Source organism: Pseudonaja textilis, chromosome 5, assembly GCF_049901715.1.
Source record: "Pseudonaja textilis isolate UNSWEBS1 chromosome 5, rPseTex1.2, whole genome shotgun sequence".
In the NCBI taxonomy this organism is placed as follows: domain Eukaryota; kingdom Metazoa; phylum Chordata; class Lepidosauria; order Squamata; family Elapidae; genus Pseudonaja; species Pseudonaja textilis.
Genome location: NC_141994.1, coordinates 67813778 through 67839323, shown reverse-complemented (window position 1 = coordinate 67839323; position 25546 = coordinate 67813778). Strand labels below are relative to the sequence as shown.

General features: G+C 41.6%; 2 protein-coding genes across 3 annotated transcripts in view; one reads left to right on the top strand and one right to left on the bottom strand.

The window, feature by feature from the left end:
* The first annotated feature begins 1297 nt into the window (after positions 1–1297).
* SPX (spexin hormone) lies at positions 1298–17034 on the top strand. Of its 2 annotated transcripts, XM_087935264.1 has the most exons (6): positions 1298–1381; positions 6259–6461; positions 10410–10490; positions 13063–13125; positions 15517–15603; positions 16693–17034. In XM_087935264.1, the coding sequence occupies exons 2-6, from the start codon at positions 6311–6313 to the stop codon at positions 16752–16754; spliced, it is 444 nt and encodes a 147-aa protein (XP_087791390.1). In that variant the 5' UTR covers positions 1298–1381; positions 6259–6310; the 3' UTR covers positions 16755–17034. The 2 variants fall into 2 exon arrangements, with proteins under 2 accessions (XP_087791390.1, XP_026558826.2); XM_026703041.2 differs by lacking the exons at positions 1298–1381; positions 6259–6461; positions 10410–10490 and adding an exon at positions 12139–12190.
* A 5151-nt stretch (positions 17035–22185) lies between these two features.
* Positions 22186–25546, bottom strand: part of GYS2 (glycogen synthase 2) — a 38651-nt gene continuing 35290 nt past the window's right edge. The window contains exons 15-16 of the mRNA XM_026708711.2: positions 25395–25475; positions 22186–23913 (exon numbers count right to left, since the gene is read on the bottom strand). Of these exons, the coding sequence (XP_026564496.1) occupies positions 23695–23913; positions 25395–25475 (300 nt within the window). The 3' untranslated portion in view covers positions 22186–23694. The remainder of the gene's footprint in view (positions 23914–25394; positions 25476–25546) is intronic.

Sequence of the window (25546 nt, the reverse complement as noted above, 5' to 3'; positions counted from 1 at the left end):
CAAATATTCCACCAGGATTTCTTGGCTCAACTCTGCTAACTTTCCTGCATAGGCAGACAAATGCTGGGCTTTAAACTGCAAGAAATACAGCATAAAAATGAGAATTTTGAAGTTCTCTCAATATCATACCCCCAGGAACATTCAGTGGAAACTCTTTCTCATTTTTTTTCTTAAGCATTAATCAGCAGGCCCAAAATAACCCTCCAAAAAGCCACATCAAGCTCTAAAAATCAAACTTATTCCTCTCTGCTACTAGAATTCTGGGGGCAGGGCTAAATAAAGTCATGTGACCAGAAACACCGGTGTTATGTTGGCTTCTTAATTAGCCACAATTTCCTGCTTTTTAAATTGCTTTTTAAATTTCTCCTTTGGGGATGGGGGTGGGAGAGAGAGAGATTTTGTCAGAAAGTGAGCATTTGAAAGGGACAATGAACCAGTTAATATTGTTTTTATGTAATGTGGAGTAATCTGGGTTGTTGAACAGAATGCTTTATTGAGTTGTTTTAAAAATGACAGAAAATTAATAGTCAAAGAATGGAAAAGAAGTCACAATAGAAATAGCAGATAGAGGCGCAATAAAATAAAAAAATATAGAAAGAAAAATGCATTTAAAAAAGAGTGACTTCCAACTTGCGTTTTAGCAGATGTAAATAACATTTATGTTCAACTCTTGCTCAAGAAATGCAGTATCTCCATTTTTGATCTATGAATTTTACTAATATCAAATCCATATGTGTCATGATTTCTTTTGTTTTTCTGTTTCACTCAAGTCAAAAAGGATGTTATTGTATGAGAGACTCTAGTAGGCTTAATCCTAAACAAACACCAGTTTTTTTCTTAAAAGAGTTTTTCTTTAGGATAACCAACTTTATGGATCATCATAAATGGTTTGGCTTGACATAGCGTGTTGTGCAAACCTCACATTTAAGAAAATCCTTGCTCAGTGTAAAGCTTAACTACTTTCAACTATTACCCTTAAAACCCCTTTCTGCTGCTATTAATATCTATAGGACAAACTTGAATAATCTGTTCTTTGATTTTTAAGTGAGGGGAAAATCTACATTAAGGGAATGTCTACATGCAATACAGCTGTTGAATGCACAGGGGCTATAAGGCGGTGATTGAGACATGATAAACCAGCTGTTTCTCTCATGAAAGAAGAGCTTTGTAGCTTATTGAGCTAGAATACCTGCATATTTAAATTACCATTGATGCAAACGCTAGCCTTGCATGCTTAAACGAATTATGACATAACTAAGTTAGGAAACAAAACTGGAACAATCACATTTTTCTTCCAGGAACATCCCTCCTGTGCTTTGTGCTGCCTAGGAATCAGCCAAGAAAGGCTTGTCATCTCTTAGAAAATGCTTCACCTGAGAAGGTTTGTGGAAAACCAAAGAAAGCATTTGAGAAATGAGTAGAGAAAGGAACTAGAGAATCAGCCATATTGGAGTTAATTTAACAGAGATGAAATGATAGAAGGTGTTGAAGCTTCAGGAACTTTGTGCGGGGGAGTGATCATGCAATATTGGAATTCAACATTATGCAAGGACAAGCAATAGAACAAAATCAAACTAGAGTCTTGTACTTTAAGAGAGCTAATTTCAATAAACTTTTGGGCTTGTGCTGGAACCCATCAGGCCAACATGGCTTCGGCCTGGTCTACCCAGTGCGAAGAGGAAACAAGCCAGAAGTTTGGGGAGTAGCGTCAAGCTGGCCATGCCCCCCTCAGTTGCCCTGATGTGGCCATCAATGAAATTGAAATGAAATTGGTTTAGAAAAATGCAGATATTACATGCTAGCTAGGGGAAAAGGTGGTATTCAGCAGGTTCTGACCAGTTCTGGAGAACCAGTAGCAGAGATTTTGAGTAATTCGGAGAATCGGCAAATACCACCTCTGACTGGCCCCACCCCATCTATTCTCTGCTATGGGAGTATCAGCTGAATCATCTGAGTCTTCTTTGGTTGCCCTGCAAAGGAGAACGGAGCTGGAAAGCAGGTTAGTGGGGTGGGGTGGGGAGGGAATGGGGATTTTGCAGTAACTTTCCCCTGCCATGCCCACCAAGCCACACCCACAGAACAGTAGTAAAAAAAATTGAATCCCACCACTGCTAGGGAGGATGTAGAAGTAGAAAGATACTTTCTTTGTTAAGGTTCATCAATTCAAATATTTAAATAATTAAAAAAAAAACCAAGCTAAATTGGGAATTATCTGAATGCAGGAGTTTGTTTGCAACACACTCCATGTTTTATGGATTCACACAAAACATTTGCCCCAAAGCAACCAACAACTTAGCTCAAGGTAAGAACCTAAGCTTGGAGTTTTGTTGTGAAAAGGTTTGGGGTTCATTGGAGCAGCCAATATGTTCAAAATCAGAAACAAGTTCACCCCAAAAGTTATCTCCGTTGGGTATTATGACAAGGCATGTCAAGTTGATGGACACTGCCCTTTCCATCAGAACAAAGTGTGTGCAATAGTTGACTTTAACGAAGGGCCCCCCACTGTTGGGTGATCTTCTCTTCCCAACATTGATTTCAGAATCATTGATTAAATGACAAAGCTGTGTTCTTGTGCACATTAGGAGTGATGGGAAATGATCTGCATCTGACTAATGCTTTTTGACAGCACTTATCTCAAAGGTACAGGAAGGAAACTTCATCTTAGTCATATGTAGAGTACATCAACTAAAATCAATTGGGACCATGCTAGTCATGATTTAATAAAAGCATGATTAGGCATGGAGACAGCCCATTATTAATGGCTTCTTGACACATTAAAAAATCAGGAACTTTCATAAAGTTCTTCCCTCCCTTCAGTCCAAAAGATGCAGATGTACAGCTGCAACTTCCCCATTCTTTATTATAACATTTGGAAACTTCCTTATCTCACTGAGGTTATCTTCCTCTTGAGGGTATCAAAATAGTTAAACCACTTCTGCAAATTTCAAGAACTGAAATTCTATGCATGTCACCCAGCGTGAAGATACCAAGTTGGGAGTTTGTGTTTTGGAGGCTTGTAAAGTACCTCCCACAAAAGATCTAAAACTTTTGGGGTTCACAAATGAAGGTAAATATATATGTCCCAGGATCATGTTTCAGGATCCAATCCGCATTGGTAACCGGGATCAAAAGGTTGATTCTTCCAAGCTTTTGGGCTCGTGCTAGAGCCCATCACCCTGGAATTTCTCTCTCTCCAATAAATTCTACAGATTATAATTACATGGATCTTTTTGTGTGTAGCTTTTAGTTGTTAATTAGGGTGTTGATGGCTGGCTATTAAGGTGTTCTACGGTTCAGTTATCAGGGACACAGTGGCTCAGTGGCTAAGATGCTGAGCTTGAGGATCAGAAAGTTGGTTTGAATCCCTAGCGCTGCATAACAGAGTGAGCTCCTGTTACTTGTCCCAGCTTTTGCCAACCTAGCAGTTTGAAAGCATGTAAAAATGCAAATAGAAAAATAGGGTCCACATTGGTGGGAAGGTAACAGTGTTCTGTGCACCTTCGGCATTTAGTCATGTTGGCCACATGACCATGGAGACGTCAGCGCTGGCTCTTCGGCTTTGTTACGGAGATGAGCACCACCCCCTAGAGGCAGAAACGACTAGCACATATGTGCGAGGGGAACCTTTATCTTTACCTTTTTAGGGTTCAGTTTAATATCATAGCTGAGAATGAGAGACAATCTCTCTTTTATTGTCATCTCCCTACCATGAGAATGTTCTTGAGAACATTCTGGTTGGGGGCAACCAAAACTTCTTGTCTTGTCTTCTACTATGGGTCAAAATATTTTCCAAAGCATTAAAAGACAAGACAAGAAATAATGGCTGAAACTAATCCAGGAGAGAAGCAACATAGAATTAAAGAGAAACTTCCTAACAGTGAGGACAATTAACCAGTGGAACAGAAGTTGCCTTCAGAAGTTGCAGGTGCTTCATCACTGGAGGTTTTTAAGAAGAGGCTGGACAACCCTCTATCTGAAATGGTATCAGGTCTCCTTCTTGAGCAGTGGGGTTGAAATAGAAGACCGCCAAGGTCCGTTCCAGCTTTATTCTGATCAGATTGATTGATTGGGTAATACCTTTAGTATGCAGGCAATGCATTCTTCTCAGAGTCAACCTCTCCACGTAGACCATTGTCCTTCATCTTTTTACACTGCAAAGATGCAGGTGGACGTGAATGAGATAAGTTCCACCCACCACCCACCACTCATGCTTATGCAACATTTTCTTCATTGCCTTAGCTGATAAAAAATAAACAGGACACAATGGTGTCTTGGAATTAGGGGGAAAATGGGGAAGAAGATTGGGGTGGTGGTGTTGAAAGAAATATCCTTCTGGGTTCAGTTCCAAGTGGGGAAAAAAGACATTGGAAACATGGAGGCTGCTTGGAAGGTTTAATGGTGGACAGGACCACATGGCCTGGAGCTCCAGAGTGAAAGGGAAGAGATCAATAAAAAGGGTGAGAAGAGAAGGTCCAGAAGGGCTGAGTTGCTCATAGTTCCTGGGTTTTCGAACCTTTGTTTGGCCCCACCTTAATGTTTCCTGTTCCTGTGTAAGAAATGTATCCCATTGGTTGTCAGATTCCCAGGGGCAACTCTGTAGGCTGTCCTGAGTTCCAGGCTTGGTCTAGCCTTGCTGGATGATTTATGCCCTTAAAAGGGCTTTTGAGCAATTGCTATAGGTTTACTTGGAGATCTTTGTTATGTAAAGTATTCTGGCCCAGGCCTTAATGGCCCACCCATTAACAAAGATGGAGATGAGATTCTGCTTCTGAGGTGAGTTTCTGCTTCATGGGTTTCTACTCTTTTTAGAGGAAATATTCTGCCTTTTTAATATTTCCTAGGCTATTTCAATTTTCTAGGAGAGGAGTGGGTGCTAACTTCCTACAGGGGAAAAAGGGTTGGGCTCATTTTCAGATAAATTGTTTTTGCCTTGTCAGAAAAAAAAGTAGCTGTTTTCGAGCTGAAATAGAGATGATATAGCAGTGGTGGCAAACCTTTTTTGGCTCCCATGCCAATAATGGCGTGCCAGCACCCAGAAGGCAATGCGTGCTGGGCCCCTCCCCGCACCCCCTGCGCATGCTCATGCGATCCCCCTGCAGCATGCTGCGCATTGGCGTATGTATGCGCGATCCCCTTGCCACGCACCACTCGTCTGCACATGTGCATGCGATACCCCGGCTGCGTGCAGTTCATCTCTGCACCTGCGAGTGTGATCACCCCACGTGCCCTGCGCCTGTGCATGCGTGCACAATCCCTCCATGTGCAGTGCATCTTGCACATGCACCTGCGACCCCCAGCATGTGCTACACATCTCTGCACATGTGCACGTGCCCCCCGCCCCCCACGCATGCGCGCCAGATACCCGACAATCAGCTGTCGTATGGTGCACATGCACAGTGGGGCTCTTCCGGGCGAGCTCTTGTGTGCCAGGGGAAATGGCTCTGCATGCCACTTCTGGCACAGGTTCGCCATCACGGTGATATAGTTATTGCCCACAAATCTATAGCCAAGACATTATTTCCAGATTATTAATACAGAATGCAGCGGCCGGTTTGCTACAATAGACACTAGTTGTCTACATGTTAGGCAGGGGTGGGATTCAATTTTTTTAACCGGTTCTGTGGGCGTGGCTTAGTTGGTGGGCGTGGCTTGGTGGTCATGTGACCTGGTGGATGTGGCTTGGTGGTCATGTTATTGGCTGGGTGTGGCCAACTCAACATCACTCACATCGACGCACGCATCTCCTGGCCTGGCCTCTCATGACTGTGGGGATGCTGCAACAGTCGTAAGTGTGAAAAATGGTCATAAATCACTTTTTTTCAGTGCCATTGTAACTTTGAATGGTCACACCACACAAAAAGTACCAGCAAAGGAGAGGGAAAAAAAACTCCAGAGAAGTTCCTGAGACAGGAAGTCTAGTCCTGCCAAGAATGTAATAAGGGTTAACAGAGAGGCAGTTTCTGTAAGCAACACCAGAATGTTTCCTTCCTGCCTTCCTTACAGGATTAGGCCACTAATTTCTTCTAACATCCGGTTCTCCGAACTGCTTAGAATGTTAACAACCGGTTCCAGCGAATAGGTGCAAACTGATAGAATCCCACCCCTGATGTTAGGTCTTTGTTGGCTCTCACTACTGCACATTAGAGCTATATTGTCATTGCTACTAATGAATGCTGATGCGTTTATTTCAAGATGGAAATGTATATGTCAGAATCCTGGATGACGTTTCCTGAAAACAGCACCTTTCCCCTTTTCCAGGAGACGTCAACTACTCCAAGTCTCTACTTCCTTGACAAGAAATCCATTCTGAATGCTTCATTTTTGCGTCCGATGGGGAGGGCGTTTCTACTCAGAAGGCTTAAATAGAGTTTCCAGCCTTAAAAAACCCTCATCAGATTACATCCTATCTATCAGAAAATCTCCTCCCAAAGATCAGATCTTCAGGACAGCTGAAAATGAAGGTATGTAGGAATAAGGGTTATTTCTTCATGATTCCTAGATGATAAAGTGTGGATTAGCCTGTGGAACATCAGATTTCCCCTTTAGTGGCTTTTATGAATCAGGGTCACTGAAATCCAGAGAACATAATTAGCAGCCTAACAAAATATTTGCAAAATCCAACATAGAAAATACAATTCAGAATTCTGCAAGAGTTACTTTTAAATATTATTGCCTGTATTGTGGTCAAAGACAAATCTAAACTGCATTTTAACATGAAATCTCTGGATTTTAACATGAGATCTTTTATATCTCTATTTGAATATTTACATTATTATTATTTTTTTGTAAATTTTATTGGTTTTTAAAGACAAACACAAACAAAACATAAAAACATCAAACTTTCTTCCATAAGTATACAAGCAGTGTGCGGGTTCGTTTACATTTTTTTTTGTGTGCATCCATTTCGTAGTCTTCAGTTACAGTTACATTGCACAATAGCTCATATTATCAATCAAAACTTGAATACCCTAGTATCATTATTGATCAATCATTGACAATAATTTTATTCCTTCATATTTTGCGAGATAACCATAGTTTACTTAGTTTATTTTATAACAATTCATATAATCCTCCCAAATCTGTCCTAAAAACATTTTGTAGATATAAAAAAAAGAAAAAAATACATCTTTATATATTTATTATTTTCTAAAATTCTACATATTTCATTATTGTATTTTATTATCTAACCATTGATAGAAAAGGTCCCAAATTTTATAAAATTGTTTATCCTCTTGTTCTCTAATTTCAAATGTCAACCTACTCATTTCAACACATTCCAATATTTTCTTAATGATTTCCTCCTGCGGTGGTATTTTCTCATTTTTCCAGTTTTTAGCAAATACAATCCTAGCCTCTGTTAATACATTTACAATCAAGTATTTCAAGTCTTTGCTTATATGTATCAGGTAAAATTCCCACTAAAAATATCTCTGGTTTCAAATCTATATGTTTTTTTGTCATTTTTTCCAACCACATGTGGATTTTAGTCCAGTATTTTCTAGCGTCCGCACAAGTCCACCACATATGGTAGTATGAGCCAGGTGTCTGATGACATTTCCAACATTTTGGGGATTTGTTCTTGAACATTCTTGCTATTCTTGTCGGCGGGGGGAAATGCCACTTGTAAAACATCTTATACAAATTTTCTTTATATGCTGTTGACATTGTCATTTTATAATTTTGAGACCACAATTTTTGCCATTTCTCTAAATCAATCCCATATCCAAAGTTCTTCCCACAAACAATCATAGTTTCTTTAACTTGTTCTTCTTCTAGTTTAGTTTCTAATAAATATCCATACAGTTTTTTAATCACCTTTTCATCAGTACCTGTCAAAATCTTATCTAAATCAGTCAATTTATCATAGAAACCTTCTGTTTTAAAATCTTTATCATACCTTGAATGTATTTGCGCATATGAAAACCAATTCATCTTTATACCTTGTTCCTCTAATTTTTGCATAGATTTAAGTTCACCCTTTTCATTAAATATTTCCCCATATCTGACTATTTGTTCTTTCTTGTATATTATAGGATAGGAAAATGCTTCAGTCGATAACCAGACTGGAATTTTCAAATAACATTGTCTTTTAATCTTCTCCCAATTTAACCACTGAGACTCCCGTATATGATGTCTTCTAAAATATCCCTGTATTTTAGTTCCCTTGTACCATAAAAAAGCATGCCATCCCAACAACAAATCATGTCCTTCTAATGTCAACAATCTAGTATTTCTTAGTATTACCCATTCCTTGACCCACATCAAGTTTGCAGCTTGGTAGTACAACTCCCAATTAGGCAAACCAAATCCTCCTCTAATTCTAGCATCTTGCAAAAGTTTTAATTTTATTCTCGCTTTTTTACCTTGCCATATATATTTCAACACAATTTTATTTAAATCTTCAAAATAGTCTTTTCCAAGTCTAATTGGAATTGTTTGGAACAAATATAAAATTCTGGGTAATATATTCATCTTGATTGTTGAAATTCTTCTATTAATGACAGTTGTAGATTTTCCCATTTCGCCAAGTCTAACGCTTAATATAATTGTTCTCTTTTAATGTACTACATCTTGCTGTCAGATGTATCCCCAAATACTTAATCTTATTTGTGACTTGAATTTTCAGTAGATCTGCCAATTCTTCCTTTTGTCTTGATAACATGTTCTTTGTCAAAATCTTTGTCTTATCTTTGTTTATTTTCAAACCAGCCACCTTGCCATATGCCTCTCTCTTTTCCAATAGTTTTGGTGCTGTTTCTAAAGGGTCCGAATATTTACATTTTTAAGAAGGATGAAAGTTATGAAAGTCAAGACGAAGGGCATAAGTTGGTGAAGATTAGGGTGTGTAGTATTGTGCTTAAATATCTAGTTCATCTAGAATTAATCATTGTCTGGATCAGTCATATGGCTATATTCTGAAACAGCAAAAATTGCTATCATTTCATTTCATTTTTTATCTATATCTATCTATCATCTATCTATCATCAATTTATCAATCTATCAATCAATCTGTCTATCTATTTTAAACTTTACACTTTTAAAAAAACTTCCCCTCAATAGAAAAATCACTTTTTTAAAACTGGGTGTTACTTTTCATTCAGTATTTTTTCCATGAGAGTCCAGTTATATATGTATGATGTGTGTAGATGTGTGTGTGTGTATACAGGTAGTCCTTGATTTATGACCAAAAAAGAGCCCAAAATTTATGTTGCTAATCAAGACAATTATTAAGTGAATTTTGCCTCAGTTGTTAAGTTAGCAACATGGTAGTAGAGTGAATCTGGTTTCCCTCTTGACTTTGCTTATCAGAAGATCAAAAGGTGATTTGAACCTGGGACACTGAAACCATCATAAATATGAGTCAGTTGCCAAGTGTCTGAATTTTTATCACGATTGTTGCAATGGTTGTAAGTGTGAAAAATGGTCATAAGCCACTTTTTTTCCAGTGCCATTGTAACTTTGAATGGTCACTAAGCAAATGTTTGTAAGCTGAGGACTACCTATTCAGGAACCGTTACATAAATAAAATGAGCAGAAGCATTCCTTAAGCCCTGGATAAGGAGGCAATATTAGAAAGAAATCTAGGCCTGTTCCTCCTTGACTCACTGGGATATAACAGGCAGGAGACAAAAAGCCCAGTCAGACTTGCCAAAAATGTTTAATTCTAGTCTTCTATTTAGTTTATGAAAGTTATTTCCTTAACTGGACAATCTTGAAAGACTAAGTAAGACTCTTCAGGCCCATAAACTCTTTATTGAGGAGATACCATTCCGCCCCCCAAAAATAAGACCTTGTCTTATATTTTTTTGCCACCAAAAAAGGCACCAGGTCTTATTTTGGGGGGATGTCATCCACTGACTAACTTTACTTCCGTGCGTTGCCCCCGGCCTCCTTTTTTCTGTCAGAGGCCTTCAGGAACTACTTCTTCTGCAGCCAACAAGGCTTTCCTGAAGGCCTCCTGAAGGCCAATAAAAAGAGCTCTGGATTGATCCAGAGCTTTGTTCTCAGCTCCAGAGGCCTTCAGGAAAGCTTTGCCAACCTTGCCAGCTACAAAAGAAATGGGCCGGCAAGGCAGGTGTCGGGATGTGCGAGACCTGGTTACAACTGTCCAAAGGTAAGTAGTAGGGCAGCTCCACCCCCCACATCCCCACCCTAGCTTAATTTTTATCCGTCCACTTTGGAGTGGGTGGGATCTTAATTAGGGCTTATTTTAGGGGGTAGGGCTTATATTGGGTGCATATGTAAAAATCAAGCTAGGACTTACTTTCAAGGTAGGTCTTATTTTCAGGGAAACAGGGTAGATATGGCTCATGGGGGCCAATTAGACACCATAAAATGCATTATGGATATTGAAAAGCCAATGCATACTAAAGGAGAACTCAATACAATGTTTTTTTGGTTGTTTTTAGCAACTGCACAGTTGGGCAAATGGTCCCTTGGCCCTCTACCTTTTGGCATCATTCATCACTTTTTCCTGGGGTGTTCCTCAGGTAAGGAGAAACTTGCGTTTGGTATTTGCTCCCCCTGTTATTTGTTATTTGCTGCCCTGTTATAAACTCTTAAGTTGCTTGGCCAACTTAACAGAACATAAATGCTATGTTCATAGAACAGAGAAATGATACTCAAGTTGAAATACCAACTGCTAAGGCAAAGGCTGGACTCTCCAATACACTGGACTGCAAACTAAAAATAAAATTTCCTTCTGGTCAAATCCAATTATAGGTAAATTAATTAGTACTGGTAAACCATACAGAAGTAGTTTGACATTGTCTTCTACCAGAAAGTTTTTTTAAAAAAACTTTCTAGACTAGTCTACAATCCTGATATCCCTGGAAGTCTTCCTTTCAAATAGTAATCAGGCCTCAGCTTATTTATTAATTAAATTTTTATGCCATCCATCTTCCCTGTAAGGTAACTCTGGGTGGCTGAGCTCCAATTCACCCCATTTCAGTCTAATTTGAGGAACCCAGTTGATGGGAGTAGAAGTTAAATGTAATAGTATGATTATTATTTTTTAAAAAACCATCCAACTGCAAATTCCTCACTCGTGTGAGGAGAAAATAGGCAGCACTCTGGTTCACAATGAAGTTGTTATCTAAAAACAAGGAAGTTATTACCAAGTTCCCACCTTAATGAACTGTATGATTTAAAGTAAAAGTAGTCCATTTGCTGAAATTTGTGTAATATTATCCCTTAGTCTTATAATAAATCTTGTTAAAGAAAATGCAGGCAATCTTGTTTTCAGCTTCCAAGTCAGCTCCCAAACCTGACAATATTCAGCTGTAAGTTCTGTTCTCATTCCAGACCACTTCTAAAGTTTGTTCTGTAAACAGCAAACCTCAGGTCTGCATTCTCTCATGACAAAATTATTTTTTGACAGAAGGCAGGAGAGAGGGAGGGGAGGGAAAAGGGAGGGAGAGGGAGAAAGGGAGAGATATGGATGGAAGGGAAGAGGGTGAGAGAGAGGGGAGAGGGAGAGAGAGAGGGAGGAAGCGGGAGAGAGAGGGGGAAAGAGGAAGAGAGAGGAAGAAAGGGAGAGGGGAGATGGAGAGGGAGGGAGAGAGAGGGAGGAAGCGGGAGAGAGGGGGGAAAGAGGAAGAGAGAGGAAGAAAGGGAGAGGGGAGATGGAGAGGGAGGGAGAGAGAGTGGGAGGGAGCGGGAGAGAGAGGGGGAAAGAGGAAGAGAGAGGAAGAAAGGGAGAGGGGAGATGGAGAGGGAGAGAGGGGGAGGAAGCCGGAGAGAGAGGGGGAAAGAGGAAGAGAGAGGAAGAAAGGGAGAGGGGAGGTGGACAGGGAGGGAGAGAGAGGGGGGAGGAAGCGGGAGAGAGAGGGGGAGAGAGGGAGAAAGGGAGAGGGAGATGGAGAGAGAGAGGGAGGAAGAGAGAGAAAGGAAGAGGGAGAGTGGAGATGGAGAGAGGGAGAGGGAAAAAGGGAGAGGAAATGGAAAGGGAGAGAGAAGAGACGGAGAGAGAGATGGATGGAGGGAGAGAAAGAGAGAGAGAGAGAGAGAGCATCAGGAAGGATGGGGAAACTAAAACGTGAAGCTGACTTTGTATCCTGATGTATCCAAGGTTTGTTAGTTATGTTCATCATTTGGCTTGTGTTCCCCCCCGCCCTCATTTCCAAACAAAAGGGTCACTTCCAAAGAAGAAACTGGACGCCTCAGGCCATGCTGTATTTGAAGGGTTCCCGTAAGTCCCAGTAACAATTTATCTCTAGAAAAAGAGGCCAAAAATTGTGCGTGCCCTCATGCTTGTATACCAGCACCCAGAAGACAATGTGCACACACACCCCACCCTCTACGCATGCACACAAGACCCCTCCGTGCATCTCTGTGCATGTGCACACAATCCCCCATGCATCTCTCTGAGCATACGCGCATGTCTCCTGTGCCCCCGTGCCCCACGCATGCACGCCAGATACTTGACAATCAGCTGTTGGGCAGGCAGCATGCGTGCATGTGCAGTGGGGCTCTTCCAGGTGACCTCTAACATGCCGGCAGAAGTGCCATAGATTCACCATCGTGACTCTAGGCATTGAAGCTTATTCTGATTCCTTAAAGCAGGGGTTCCCAACCACCGGGCCCTGGACCGGTACCGGGCTGTGGAACATTTTCTACCTGGCCACTGGTTTGCTGGGCGCCGCCATCTTGTTTCGATGAGAAAGTGCTTCCGGGTGAGCTTTTCCGGTTGGAAAGCGGTGTTTGGGTCCTGAAGGAATCCTCGCGCCTTAGTTTCATCGAAGGGGGGGGCGGCTTCGAACGAAACTAAGGCGCAAGGATTCTTTCAGCACCCAAGGCAAGGCGAGCCAAGCGACCGTCCTGAAGCCGTCCCGAAGCCCATCGACAAAGGTACAAAGGAGGAGTTGAAGGTGGCAGGGAGAAGCGGGAGATGGCTGGCTGGCCGGTCGCTCGGTTCGCCTTTCCTTGTCATGCGTGATGATGCCGGTACCGGGCCGCGGATCATTTTGTGATGCTGGTACTGGGCCGTGGCACAAAAAAGGTTGGGGGCCACTGCCTTAAAGGGATTCAGATAAATGACCTTCCCATTTTGTTGCTTTTCAGAAGGCCGTCGGTTTATCTCAGAGGAGAGCCAGCAAAAGGCTTTGTATGACCGGTTGATGCAAGGTAAGAGGGCTTGTGGAAGGGAAATGACCCGTTTGTCAAAAAGGTGAACTTGCTGTTCCCCAACCTGATTTCTTCCAATTACACTGGGACTTCAACTCCCAGAATTCCCAGACCAGACCAAGGAGTCTGAAACAGGGGTGGGCAATTAATTTTTGCAGGCGACCACATGAGAAGCTGGAACTGTTGTGGAGGGCCGAACCAATAGGGCTGTGAAGCAGAGGTGGGATTCAAATTGTTTTTACTACCGGTTCTGTGGGCGTGCCTTGGTGGGCGTGGCAAGGGAAGGATACTGGAAAATCTCCAGTCAAAGGTGGGATTTGCTGGTTCTCTGAACTACTCAACATTTCCGCTACTGTTTCTCCAGAACTGGTCAGAACCTGCTGAATACTACCTCTGCTGTAAAGGCGCATAGGCGCTCACATGCACGCACTGCACATATGTAAATTGGGAAAAAAACAATAGTCACTTTCAAAATAAAAGCACTACAATTCAGTGGTGGGATTCAAAATTTTTCACTACCGGTTCTGTGGGCGTGGCTTGGTGGGCGTGGCATGGATTGGTGGGTGTGGCTTGGTGGGCATTGCAGGGGAAGGTTACTGCAAAATCTCCATTCCCTCCCCACCCCACTAACCTGCTTTCCAGCTCCATTCTCCTGTGCAGGGCAACAAAAGAAGACCCAGCCAATCAGCTGGGACTCAATGGGAGGCAGAGAATAGATGGGGGCGGGGCCAGTCAGAGGTGGGATTTGCCAGTTCTCTGAACTACTCAAAATTTACACCACTGTTTCTCCAGAACTCATCAGAACCTGCTGAATACCACCTCTGCTACATTTGTATTGAGTGGATGACATACACTTATTTACATCTGATTTCTCATTTCTGATTGACTTCATATGGGCCGGTTAGGGACAGCCAAAGGGCCAGAATGATGTAGCCCAAGGATTGTAAAATCTGGCTTGGAGGTTTCCAAATTTGAGGAAGGCTGCTCTCCCTCTTCATAGAAGTGTTGGGATTCAAAGAATACGAATGAAATGATTTAAACATTAACCTTAAAATCTTAAGAGAGGTTGTCCTTGAATTATGACCATAAATGAGCCCCAAATTGCTGTTGACAGTTGTGAATTGCCCCATTTTATGAACTTGCTACAGTTATTAATTGAATCACTGCAATGGCAATAGCAATAGCGCTTATATACCACTTCACAGTGCTTTAAAGCGGTTTACAGAGTCAACCTATAGCCCGCAACAATCTGGGTCCTCATTTTACCCACCTTGGAAGGATGGAAGGCTGAGTCAACTCTGAGCCTGGTGAGATTCGAACTGCCGAACTGCAGGCAGCCAGCAATCAGCAGAAGTAGCCTGCCGTACTGCACTCTAACCACTGTGTTATCATGGCGTTGTTAAGTTACTAACATGATTTTTAAGTGAATCTGGCTTCCCCATTGACTTTGCTTGTCGTAACAGTCCTAAAGCAGGCATAACTTGAAAAAGCACCTTAGCCATGCCCTTGTTGGAATCTGATTCTGAGGGGGAGGTTGAGTAGCTGACAGGGAGTGGGCGTGTGGCTCAGGTGGCTGTGGAAGAAACTGGAGAAGGACACAGTCTGGCTGGGCCTTCAGAGGAAGGCCCAGGGCCCCCTTCTCTTCATCCTAGGGCATGCAGGGAGGAACGGAGAAGGGAGCAACGTGAGTTACATGGATTACAGGGGAGGAAAGGGCCCTGATTCCCTTCATTAGCTGCAGCTGGGAAAACAGGATTTAAAAGGGGTGTTTGCGCACAGCACCTTGCTGGAAGCAAAGCATGAATTACCTTTGTTTGTCAAGTCTTTTCTGGATTCTGGTGTGTGTGTTTCGTTATTTTTTGGAAGTCTGCAATTCCTTATCCTGCCCTGTCTCGTTAATTGCTGCAGTGTGGTTTGCGTTGGTTTTTATTTATAATCTATATGTACTTTGGGTTCGGAATGAATTTCTTCCCTTTAAAAACTGTTCTTGGGAGAGTTTTTTCTCCAGCCGATGATAACTGGACATTGGGGGCCAAGCTGGAGGAATTAAAGGGACTTTACCTACTTTTGTGACTTTGTTGCTTTTGTGTCACGTTCCTTTGGGTCAGCACAACCTTTGAGACAAATTCCCTAATGTTTTTGGGCATGGCTTGGTGCAAGGATGATCACAGTCCCTCAATTGAAACTGTGGTTGAACCTGTCCATATCCAGTTGTGGGGGCTTCAATTCTGGAAGTTTCTCAAGAAGAGATTGGACAGCCATTTGTTGGACATGGTACAAGGGTTTTTGCCTGAGCAGGGGGTCGGACTAGAAGACCTCTAAGGTCTCTTCCAACTCTGTTATTCTGTTTTTCTTTTACTCATATGTTGTGAATTCTTTTTTTCTTTGCAGAACGCAGCAGTCAGAATGTGAACCCTTTAACGCTTTCTGAAGATGCACTGGCGTTTCTTTCCCTCCTGCAGAAGATTCAAAACGAAGGTGAAAGTTTCAAAAGTTCCTATAAATGCAACAAAGGGTACCTTCATTTTAATTTTTGAAGAGCATTTATTAAGCCCATCGTCCTTCTGCTTGGTTACTATGATCACCTGAATTTTAATAAGGGCGACTAAAATATCTGCAACCATCCAGTAAAATGATCATTACATTAAAATACCTTTTTATGGAATTAACAGAATAATAGAGTTGGGAGGGACCTTAGAGAAAGTCTGGTTTAGGAATGTCATACTGGATTTCTTTGAGGACCAGATCTTCGTTGCCGCTTTTCTCTGTGCTCTTTCTAGGCCCACGATGGTGAATCTATGGCACAGGTGGCATGAGCTGCAGGCAAACTTACTTCACTGTGCATGCACGCGCCTCACAAGCTGATTTTTTTTTTGGTTAGTTTGAGACCTTTTTTGGCTTCCCAGAAGCTTGGAAAAAGGCTCTGCAAGGCTTTTCACGATGAACTATAGGCCCGTTTTGTCACTTCCTGTAATACTGGAAGTGACAAAACGGGCCTATAAATCGTCCTGAAAAGCCTTACAGAGGCTTTTTCCAAGCCTCTGGGAGGCCGAAAAAGGCTTCAAACCAGCCAAAAAATCAGCTGTGAGGCACAGTGCAGGTAAGGGCGTGGCAGGAGGGGGGATTGAGCGTGCATGCGCAGGGGGTGTGGGGAGGGGGGTCGTGCATTGCATTTTGGGTGCTGGGGGCATGCACGCTGGTGCACATGCAATTTTTGGCACAGGAGCCCCAAAAGGTGAGCCACCACTGTTCTAGGCGGTTGTTAAGAAAGTTGCACACGATTTTACGATCCTCTGCACCGCAGTTGTTAAGTAAACCACTGCAGTCATTAAGTGAATCCTGTGCCATGGTGACTTTGGAACATTCACTAAATGAATGGTTATAAGTTGAAGATTGCCTGTACAAGCTCTCTTTGAGGGCTTGGAGAAAATGCAAGATTGAAATCTATCTGATAAATGAAGTCAAGTGCAGATAATGTTGATGATGGGGAAGGAATCCTTCTTTATGTGCAACCCATCTTGGATTTGTGAGCGTGCTCCTCATAATCACTGTTTCTGTTTGCTTTAGAAGAAGAAGAAAAGGCCCCAGAGAAACCCAGATATTTTGCTGATGGTCTATTAAATTATTGAAAGATTTTCAACCTTACATGGGAATGTGGGGCGAAGTTAAAAGGAAAATATATTCTGTACCAGGCCATTTTTTTCCATTCATCTTCTCAACTTCCTTCTCTAAAATACCTGAGTGGGTAGCTGGTCAATATCTTCTCAATGTCAATCATTCTGCAGTATCAATACCAAACAATTAAAGGCATTTTTTTGTCTGCTTAGATATATGTTGAAGTGCTGTTATTATTAGGTTCAACCTGCTTATTTTACTTTCCACTGACTTTTGCAAATGTATTAAAATCAAAGACGGCATCCTTAGATGAATAACTCTCTGAAATTGTCAAAATGTGTAATACTTTTACAAATATTATAAATATAATTGTAAAACTATCATTGTAAAAAAATTATTACCAAAAAAAGTACTTCATCATGGGAAATCAGTTCTGGATCATTTCCCCAATTGGCTATTTATCTCTTTCAAGCGTAATTTTGGCTACCATATAGTGTTTGAATCCATAAAAGATCCAAGCCAGTTTTATAACTTCTCCCAATTAATAAATTAAAATATTATTTGAAAGATATATATGAGAGAGATGCAGTGTTGCATCCAAGTTATAATCTCCAAGATACTCTGGAGGAGAGGCTGATTCATAAACCAGATGAGGTTCTTTTAGATATATCTAAAAAAGCTAATATAAACCATGGAGTTGATGCACAAATGAAACCACTTTTTTTTTAACTGAAAGAAAACATGACATTCATTGTCCTAAGACAACTTCAAGGCAACATCTAACCAACATTCTCTGCATTTAAAAAACTAGGATTCAGGCTAGTTGCACAGAGGTGCTATTCAGCAGGTTCTGACCAGTTCTGAAGAACCGGTAGCAGAGATTTTGCGTAGTTTGGAGAACCGGCAAATCCCACCTCTGACTGGAGATTTTACAGTATCCTCCCACTGCCACGCCCACTAAGCCACGCCCACAGAACTGCTAGTAAAAAAAAAAAATGAATCCCACCACTGTAGTTGCGATACAAATGGAAATCTCAGGGCTGCTGGCTAGGTTGAAAACATCCCTGAATAAAACAATATTGTTATCAAGAAAATTGTAGATGTGTCCATAAAATTATTGAGATTTGTTCTTGATTCAACAGATGATTAACTTCCTGGACTGTAAAAAAAAAACCCAGGATGCGACCTATTTTAACCATCAATGTTATTTTAACAGATTAACAGAGTTGGAAGGAACCTTGAAAATCATCTAGTCCAACCCCCCTGCTGAAGCAGGAGACCCTACACCATTTCTGACAGATGGCAATCTGGTCTCTTCTTGAAAGCTTCCAGTGATGAAGCTCCCACTTCTGTTCCATTGGTAGAGTGCTCTCACTGTCAGAAAATGTCTCTTTATTTCCAAGTTGAATTAAGTTCTGGTTTCCAAAGCAGCAGTTAGGAGTTAATCCTTTTTTGTGGTTCAGAACAATGGGGGTGGGGGTGGATTTGGAAGGGGGAAACACTTGGGAAAGAACCCCCTGCCCTTCGACTCTAGTTCAGAGTTCCTGGAACCGCGATGACATCTGTGTCTGTGAATTCACCCCTTGGTTGTCTTGACTAATAAGGAGAGCTAAAGAGATCAAAACGCCGCTCCCTTCTAGCTGGGCCATGAAACGTCTACAAGAAAACAGCCAAGCTCAGCAATCGTAACAATGCTCCTTTAATTTTGCTAAGGGAAATGGATGAGAATTATTGCTCAAAGTCTACAGCCGTGATGGCAAACCTATGGCACGTGTGCCATAGGTGGCACGCAGAGACATTTGTGCCAGCATGCGAGCTGCAGGCAAATTTCCCTCACTGCGTGCATGCACCTCCCAGCTCATTTTCAGCCTGTTTGAGGCCTTTTTGGCCTCCCAGAGGCTTGAGGAAAGCCTTTGCAGGACGAAAAATAGGCTCGTTCGTCACTTCCTGTATTTCCAGAAATACCGGAAGTGATGAAACAGGCCCATTTTTGGCCTGCAAAGGCTGCAGAAGCTTTCCTCAAGCCTCTGGGAGGCCCAAAAAGGCCTCAAACAGGCCAAAAATCAGCTGGGAGGTGCAGTGCAGGTAAGGGGAGGATTGCACGCGCATGCACGGGAGGCATGGAGGGGTGCCTGCATTGCCTTCAGGGCACTGGCATGTGAGCGCACACAATTTTTGGCCCAGGAGCCCAAAAGGTTAGCTGCCACTGGTCTACAGGAAGGAAGAAGAAAGAAATGGTGAAGTCATGGGCTGTTTATTCTGAAGCTCAGAAGAAACAAGGTGTAATATGGAAAACCGTTCTTGAATGCTGCTGGTTATCGTATATTAATTCCCAACACATTGGAAGCACGCATATTTTTTTTATTTTTCAGCCCGGTGTTTCTTGTTTGCTGAATGGCCAAAGCAACAGAGGCATATAGAAGTGTTAAAATAATTATCTTTCTCTATTATCTTAAGCAGATTAAATCTTTATCAAAATAAAACGGCTTTGGCCCAGTCATTATTCTCTTTTGCTGTTTTCTTTGAGCCATTATGACTGACCTTTCTGGCCTTTATTTTAGATTGCTGAAGATTTTACCCACTAATAAAAGGAACACATTCCATTCCATAGACTAGCCAGACAGATGAGCAAAGAAGTAGAGTATGAGTCTGGGTTGTGTGTGGTTTCATGCATTGCAGAGCTTTTCCCAGTGTAGAAAGTTAGCACCCGCCCCTCTCCTAGAAGAATGAAATATTTTAGGAAATATTTAAAAAGGCAGAATATTATATTTCTCCCTAAAAGAGCAATCGAAATTTAAGGGAGACAGAAACTCAGAGCTTCAGCTCTCTTCCCAGCAGATATTTAGTGCCCATTGAGAAGGACTGGGCCTACAAATCAAAAAGACCTTCAGCTCTTGGGGTGATGGGATTAAGACATGACCGTCTAGGACATTATAGGGTTTTCTAGCAGCAGGGTTCACTGCATTGCAAAATTTAAGGACATTGCATCACCTAGCAAATTTCAACCAAACTTGACTCAGACAGCCTACAAAGTTGGCTATGACCCCTACAGCAGCCAATAGAATACATGTTCTTGCACAGGAACAGGAATCTCAAGTTCAAATCCTGAGCGAGGTATAAATTCTCTCTCTCTCAACTCCATGTGGTCAGCTGCACCAGGACCATGTGTTTCAGTGTTGGGATTCAATTTTTTTTTTACTACCGGTTCTGTGGGCGTGGCTTGGTGGGCGTGACAGGGGAAGGATACTGTAAAATCTCCATTCCCACCCCACTCCAAGGGAAGGTTACTGCAAAATCCCCATTCCCTCCCTACCCCCACTAACCTGCTTTCCAGCTCCATTCTCCTGTGCAGGGCAACAAAAGAAGACTCAGCCGATCAGCTGGAACTTGGGAGGCAGAGAATAGATGGGGGTGAGGCCAGTCAGAGGTGGTATTTGCTGGTTCTCCGAACTACTCAAAATTTCCACTACCGGTTCTACAGAACTGGTCAGAACTTGCTGAATACCACCTCTGATGTGCTTGAAGGTTCTGCTTCATTAAACCATCTTTCTAATCAGCTTCCATGTTTCCAGGGTCTTCCTCCTTGCTTGGAACTGAGCATGATGGATATTTCTTCCAACACCAGCTGGTTTCATTTTTTCTTCCATTTGCAAATAAAGCATTGAGTTGCTTTCATTCACCTTTTTTTTTCCTTTCAAATTATTTTGGAATGCCTGCAGAATCCAAGTGCATTCTGGAAACAGAGTGGGTTTTCCTGAAGCCTTTGATTTTTCTTTTTCTTTTAAGATTAAAATATTTTGAGAAGTTTCAAAATGGTGTGGAACCATGCAATAGCTCATTGGTGTGTCTGCAGCAAGATGGCTTCCGAGCTGGATCAAATCTGTGTTTAGAAGTTATTATTAACCTTGTTGATAAAGAAGAAAAAACAAGTGATACGCAAATATTTTAGTGAGGAATTTTAGTGAGTTCCATGCCATTTATGCCTTCTATATCTTTAAAGGTTTAGCATTCGCAAAGCTTGGGATTGTGGGATGGATGGCATTTAAATGTAATAATAAATTTAAAAATTTCTAAAGGTAATGAACTCCAAGTGACATCTCTGACCTTTTAAAATAACCTGACTTCCCAAATGATTTTCTTGAGTGACTTTACACAAATCAGAAATTGTTTATTATAGATCTGAAAAAGTTCATACTGACAAATTTTAATTTTATTGATTGATTGAGCGGATAGCATAGAGCAGGGGTGTCAAACTCATGTGATGTATTGGGACTTTTTCTCCCTTCGCTAAGCCGGGTGTGGGTGTGGCCAGCTCGTGACGGGAGTTTGACAGCTCCCTTTGAACAAGTGGTGGGCACCACTACCTTTATATGTTCAAGTGATGCTCCAGTTGTTTTGAGATTGCACCCAAGTCACCCACCACTATTATTATTATCATTTTTTTTGCTGCTCATTTTGAGGTTCAAGTTGACTTTAGATAAATATTGCCCAAATATGGGATATGCAACTCATTGATAAATCGATGAACAGAATAACAGAGTTGGAAGGGGCCTTGGAGGTCTTCTAGTCCAACCCCCTGCTTGTGCAGGAAACCCTACACCATTTCAGACAAATGGTTGCCCAATCTCTTCTTTAAAACCTTCAGTGTTGGAGCACCCACAATTTCCTGAATGAGGCAAGTCATCCCAACTGGATAATTGTTCTGTCAGGAAATTTCTCCTTATTTCTCAATTGGTTCTTTCCTTTATTAGTTTCCATCCATTGCTTCTTGTCTTGCCTTCTTATGCTTTGGAGAATAAATTGGTCCTCCTTTCTTTGTGGCAGGCTCTTAAATATTGGAACACTGCTATGGATACAGTGGTTATCTGAGGTTGGCTAACATGTGACAAAATACTCAAGATTTTTTGGTTATAACAGGCGGTATGAATTTTGGAATAAAAGATAAGCTGTGTGAGAAAAAGATGGCTCTTCTACTTCAAGATTTTTTAGCTTAAATCTCTTACTAGAACTATGTCATTGGGAAGTACAGTAGATTCTTCAAATATTTTCAAGAAATAGTTCAGAAAATGGGGAAGCGTGGGAAAGGAAGACCTGATGAAATTTAGAAGAAAGCAAAGGTTTCCTTCAGGAGATTTTGGGGTTGTATGTTTAATATCTGAGTAATTAATCTAATCATTGCTGTAGAATTATTTTTAGTCAGTTGTTTGTCCTCCTTTTACTCATTGTCAAATTAGGCTGATATTGTGCAACAGTTTAGTAAAGTATCACAGTATTCAAATAAATGGATTGTATCTCATATATTTCCCATTGCGTTTTTCATTGATGGGTGCAAATATATCAAACCGTTTGTCTTAATATGGTTGTAAATAGATGTCTAAAGGTCTTATTGAGATTATGAGGAAAAGATACTGTAAATACCACAACATTAAATGTTCAAGGCTGAGATTCAGAGGCTTTCTTATTTTAATACTGTTACAACTAATTGATAAGATAATAAACTTTTTCCTGGGAAAGCGTTTCGGTTTTCCTTATCTAAATTGCATATATTAAATGGGGATGGGAATTTTAATTTTCCCGATTTTAAGGTCAATTTTTAAGCAAACGTTTTAACAGAATAGCAGAATAACAGATGTGGAAGTGACCTTGCAGGTCGTCTAGGCCAATTCCTTGCTCAGCCCCCCTGTATTATTTGAGATATATGAATGCCCTATTTCTTCTAAAAACTCCCTAGTGATGGAGCCACCCACAATTCCTGGAGGCAAGCCATTTTACTGATGAATTATTCTCGCGGTCAGGAAATTCCTCCTTGGTTCTGTGTTAGTTCTCTCCTTGATTCGTTTCCACCCATTGTTTCTTGTCCTGACTTCTGGTTTTTGGAGAATAGCTTGACTCCCTCTTCTTTGGGGCAGCCCCTCAAATATTGGAAAAGTGCTATCATGTCATCCCTAGTCCTTCTTTTCATTAGACTAGAAGTCCGCAGGTCTTAACGTTGTCAAAGTTGGATGGAAATTTTCTCTCAGTGTCTGAAGGCAGCATCCAGTCCCGAAAGAGTATGAAAGACCTGTTCTTTCTACCAGGGGTGGCTGCTGGGGGTTCACAGGGGTTGGGGGAGCCCCTCGCTAAGATTCTGTGCAGTTTGGAGAACCCCCAAATCCCACTCCTGGCTGACCCTGGCCACTCCACCCCGCCCTTCCAAAGAATCCCCACAGGGCCCGTTTTGGATGCAGGGTGCACAGGGTGGCTCGGGGAGGCCGAAAAACGGGCCTCCTGGAAGTTTAGGAAGGTTGGAAATCGGCCTGCTTCCAGAGGGCTTCTGGAGCCCGGGAGGCCGTTTTCACCCTCCCAGAGACTCAAGGAAAGCCTCTGGAGCCCGGAGAGGGCAAAAATATCCCCCGCCATGGTACAGGAGGCCGACTAGGCCACACCCACCATTGCCACGCTCAGCCAGCAACCCCAAACCAGCTAAAATTTTTGAAGCTCACCCCTGCTTTCTACCCTCCCAAATATGAACCTTCAGACTTTGCCTGTGTATAAACTACAATATAGTAACAACGTCCTAATCTACTGGGGGGGCGGAGGGGGCAGGTTTGGCCTAAAAATATACAAGCCACAAACTCTTTGACTTCCACTAACCTCAACATATTCAACAATTGCTAAGCAAGAGGCAAGAGGTAACCCTAATCTTTAATACCGTCTTCTACATTTCTTCCAACTCCAAAGAGGGAAAGGAAATTAAAAGGGAGAAGAAAAAAAACCACCAGAATTACTGACAGTAGGAAAAAGTAAGAATTCAAATTATGCCTGATATATGCTTCTTGCAGGATTCCTTGATATTTTCTGCCGGTCCAGTATAGCCAACTGACCTTTAGGATCACACACACACACACACACACATGTATGTATGTATCTGAGAAAGTAGCATCATTCAAGGCTGTGAATAAAGCATTTGACAGGTTAGTTCCTGTATTCTCCATGCTGTTTCTTCTTCCTCCACGGCATAGCAGTGAAGGAAAAGGGAGATTTTATGTTCTGCCTGTCCCTCTCAGCCTCTTCCTCCTCGTCATATCTTTCATCATCGTCCACTTCCTCATCGCTTTGGTGAGGGCTGTTGTGCTGAGAAACAGAAGGTGAGGGAGGAACAGACGAAGGACGTGGATAACGAAAACCCTCCGTCTGTAGAAGAAGTAAAAAAGAAGAAGGAATAAATACACAGATATGGAAGGGAGTGAAGGCCACATGCACCTTTCCAGGTGCTCTGGTTCAGGGAAGCTGGCTTGGGAATTCTGGGAGTTGAAGTCCTCCAGGCTTAAAGTTGCCAACGTTGGAGATCCTTGCTCTGATTAACCACCCTGGCAGTTCCCTTGCCATTGACGGTACTAACTAAGATTTCTAACAGCCGAAGTCCAATATATAACATATTAGTTATCTACTCCTGCGATGTAGCCTGGGAAATTTGAAACACTTCTGGGAAGTTTTACATCAAAATATATTTTATTCTTTATACGCTTTCCCTCTTCCCTGAAATGATTAGCAGAATCCACAATGGATTGAGAATTAGCCTCTCTGCGAGATAATTGATGGTCGAGCTGAAACTAAGTTAATCAAGTAAAAATAGCAAACGGGGAAACCCAGAATTGAACATTTTAGGTCAAGCAATGTCCTCTTCAGGAGACGGGAAATAGGAAGTGAGAAAGAAAAAAAGAAAAAGAAAGAGAGAAAGAAGAAAAGTGGGGGAAGAGAGTGGGAGGAAGGAAGGAAGGAAGGAAGGAAGGAAGGGAGGGAGGGAGGGAGGGAGGGAGGGAGGAGGGAGGGAGGGAAGGAAGGAAGGAAGGAAGGAAGGAAGGAAGGAAGGAAGGAAAGAAAGAGAGAGAGAGAGAAAGAAAGAAGAGAGAGAGAGAGAGAGGAAGGAAGGAAAGAGAAAGAAAGAAAGAAAGAAAGAAAGAAAGAAAGAAAGAAAGAAAGAAAGAAAGAAAGAAAGAAAGAATTCTTCCCCAAACCCCAAAAACTTTAACCTTAGACTTTCTACTATTGACCTCACCCCTTTCCTAAGAGGTCTCAACGGTAGGTCCCTATCCTATTGTTTTTTTTTATTTTTCTTATATGTATCCATGTATCCATAACTATGTTTTTACTTATACCTATTATCTTGTAAGCAATTGACAAACCAAATAAAATAAAATAAAAATAAATATAATTTCCATCTTTGGACATGTTGTTAATAGGGTTAGCAATGAAACTATAACTATATTTGGATGAATATATTTAAAAATTGAATATTTAGCAAAAGTCATTAAGTAAGAGAAAATGAGCCAAAGTAAAAGACTAAACTTCCTTCATATGAAGGTTTTTTGAAGGATGCCTTTTAGTCAGTGTTAACACCTGGCAGCTTTCTGGACAAGTTCCTGCAACTTTCTTGACAAGGTTTTTTTGGAAGTGGTTTGCCATTGCCTCCTTCCTTGGGCTGAAAGAGCGGGACTGGCCCAAAGTCATCCATCTGGCTTTATACCTAAAACAGGACTAGAATTCACTGTCTCCTGGTTTCTTGCTTGGTGCCATTAACTGCTATGCCACACTGGCTCTCTATATCATCTATAGATGATGTGTCTATAATCCCAACTATTTGCCCGTTTATGCTTTCATTTAAAAATGATTACCTTGGGTGGAGCATTTGGTTCCATCTCAAATTTTTCAGGAAAAGTCCGACTCAAAGCTAAGTGTCTGGCATGCATATAATACTGTAAGAGAAAACAGAGAAATTTGCAAATAAAAAAAATCTAAATAACAATGGACTCTGAAATGCAATTCA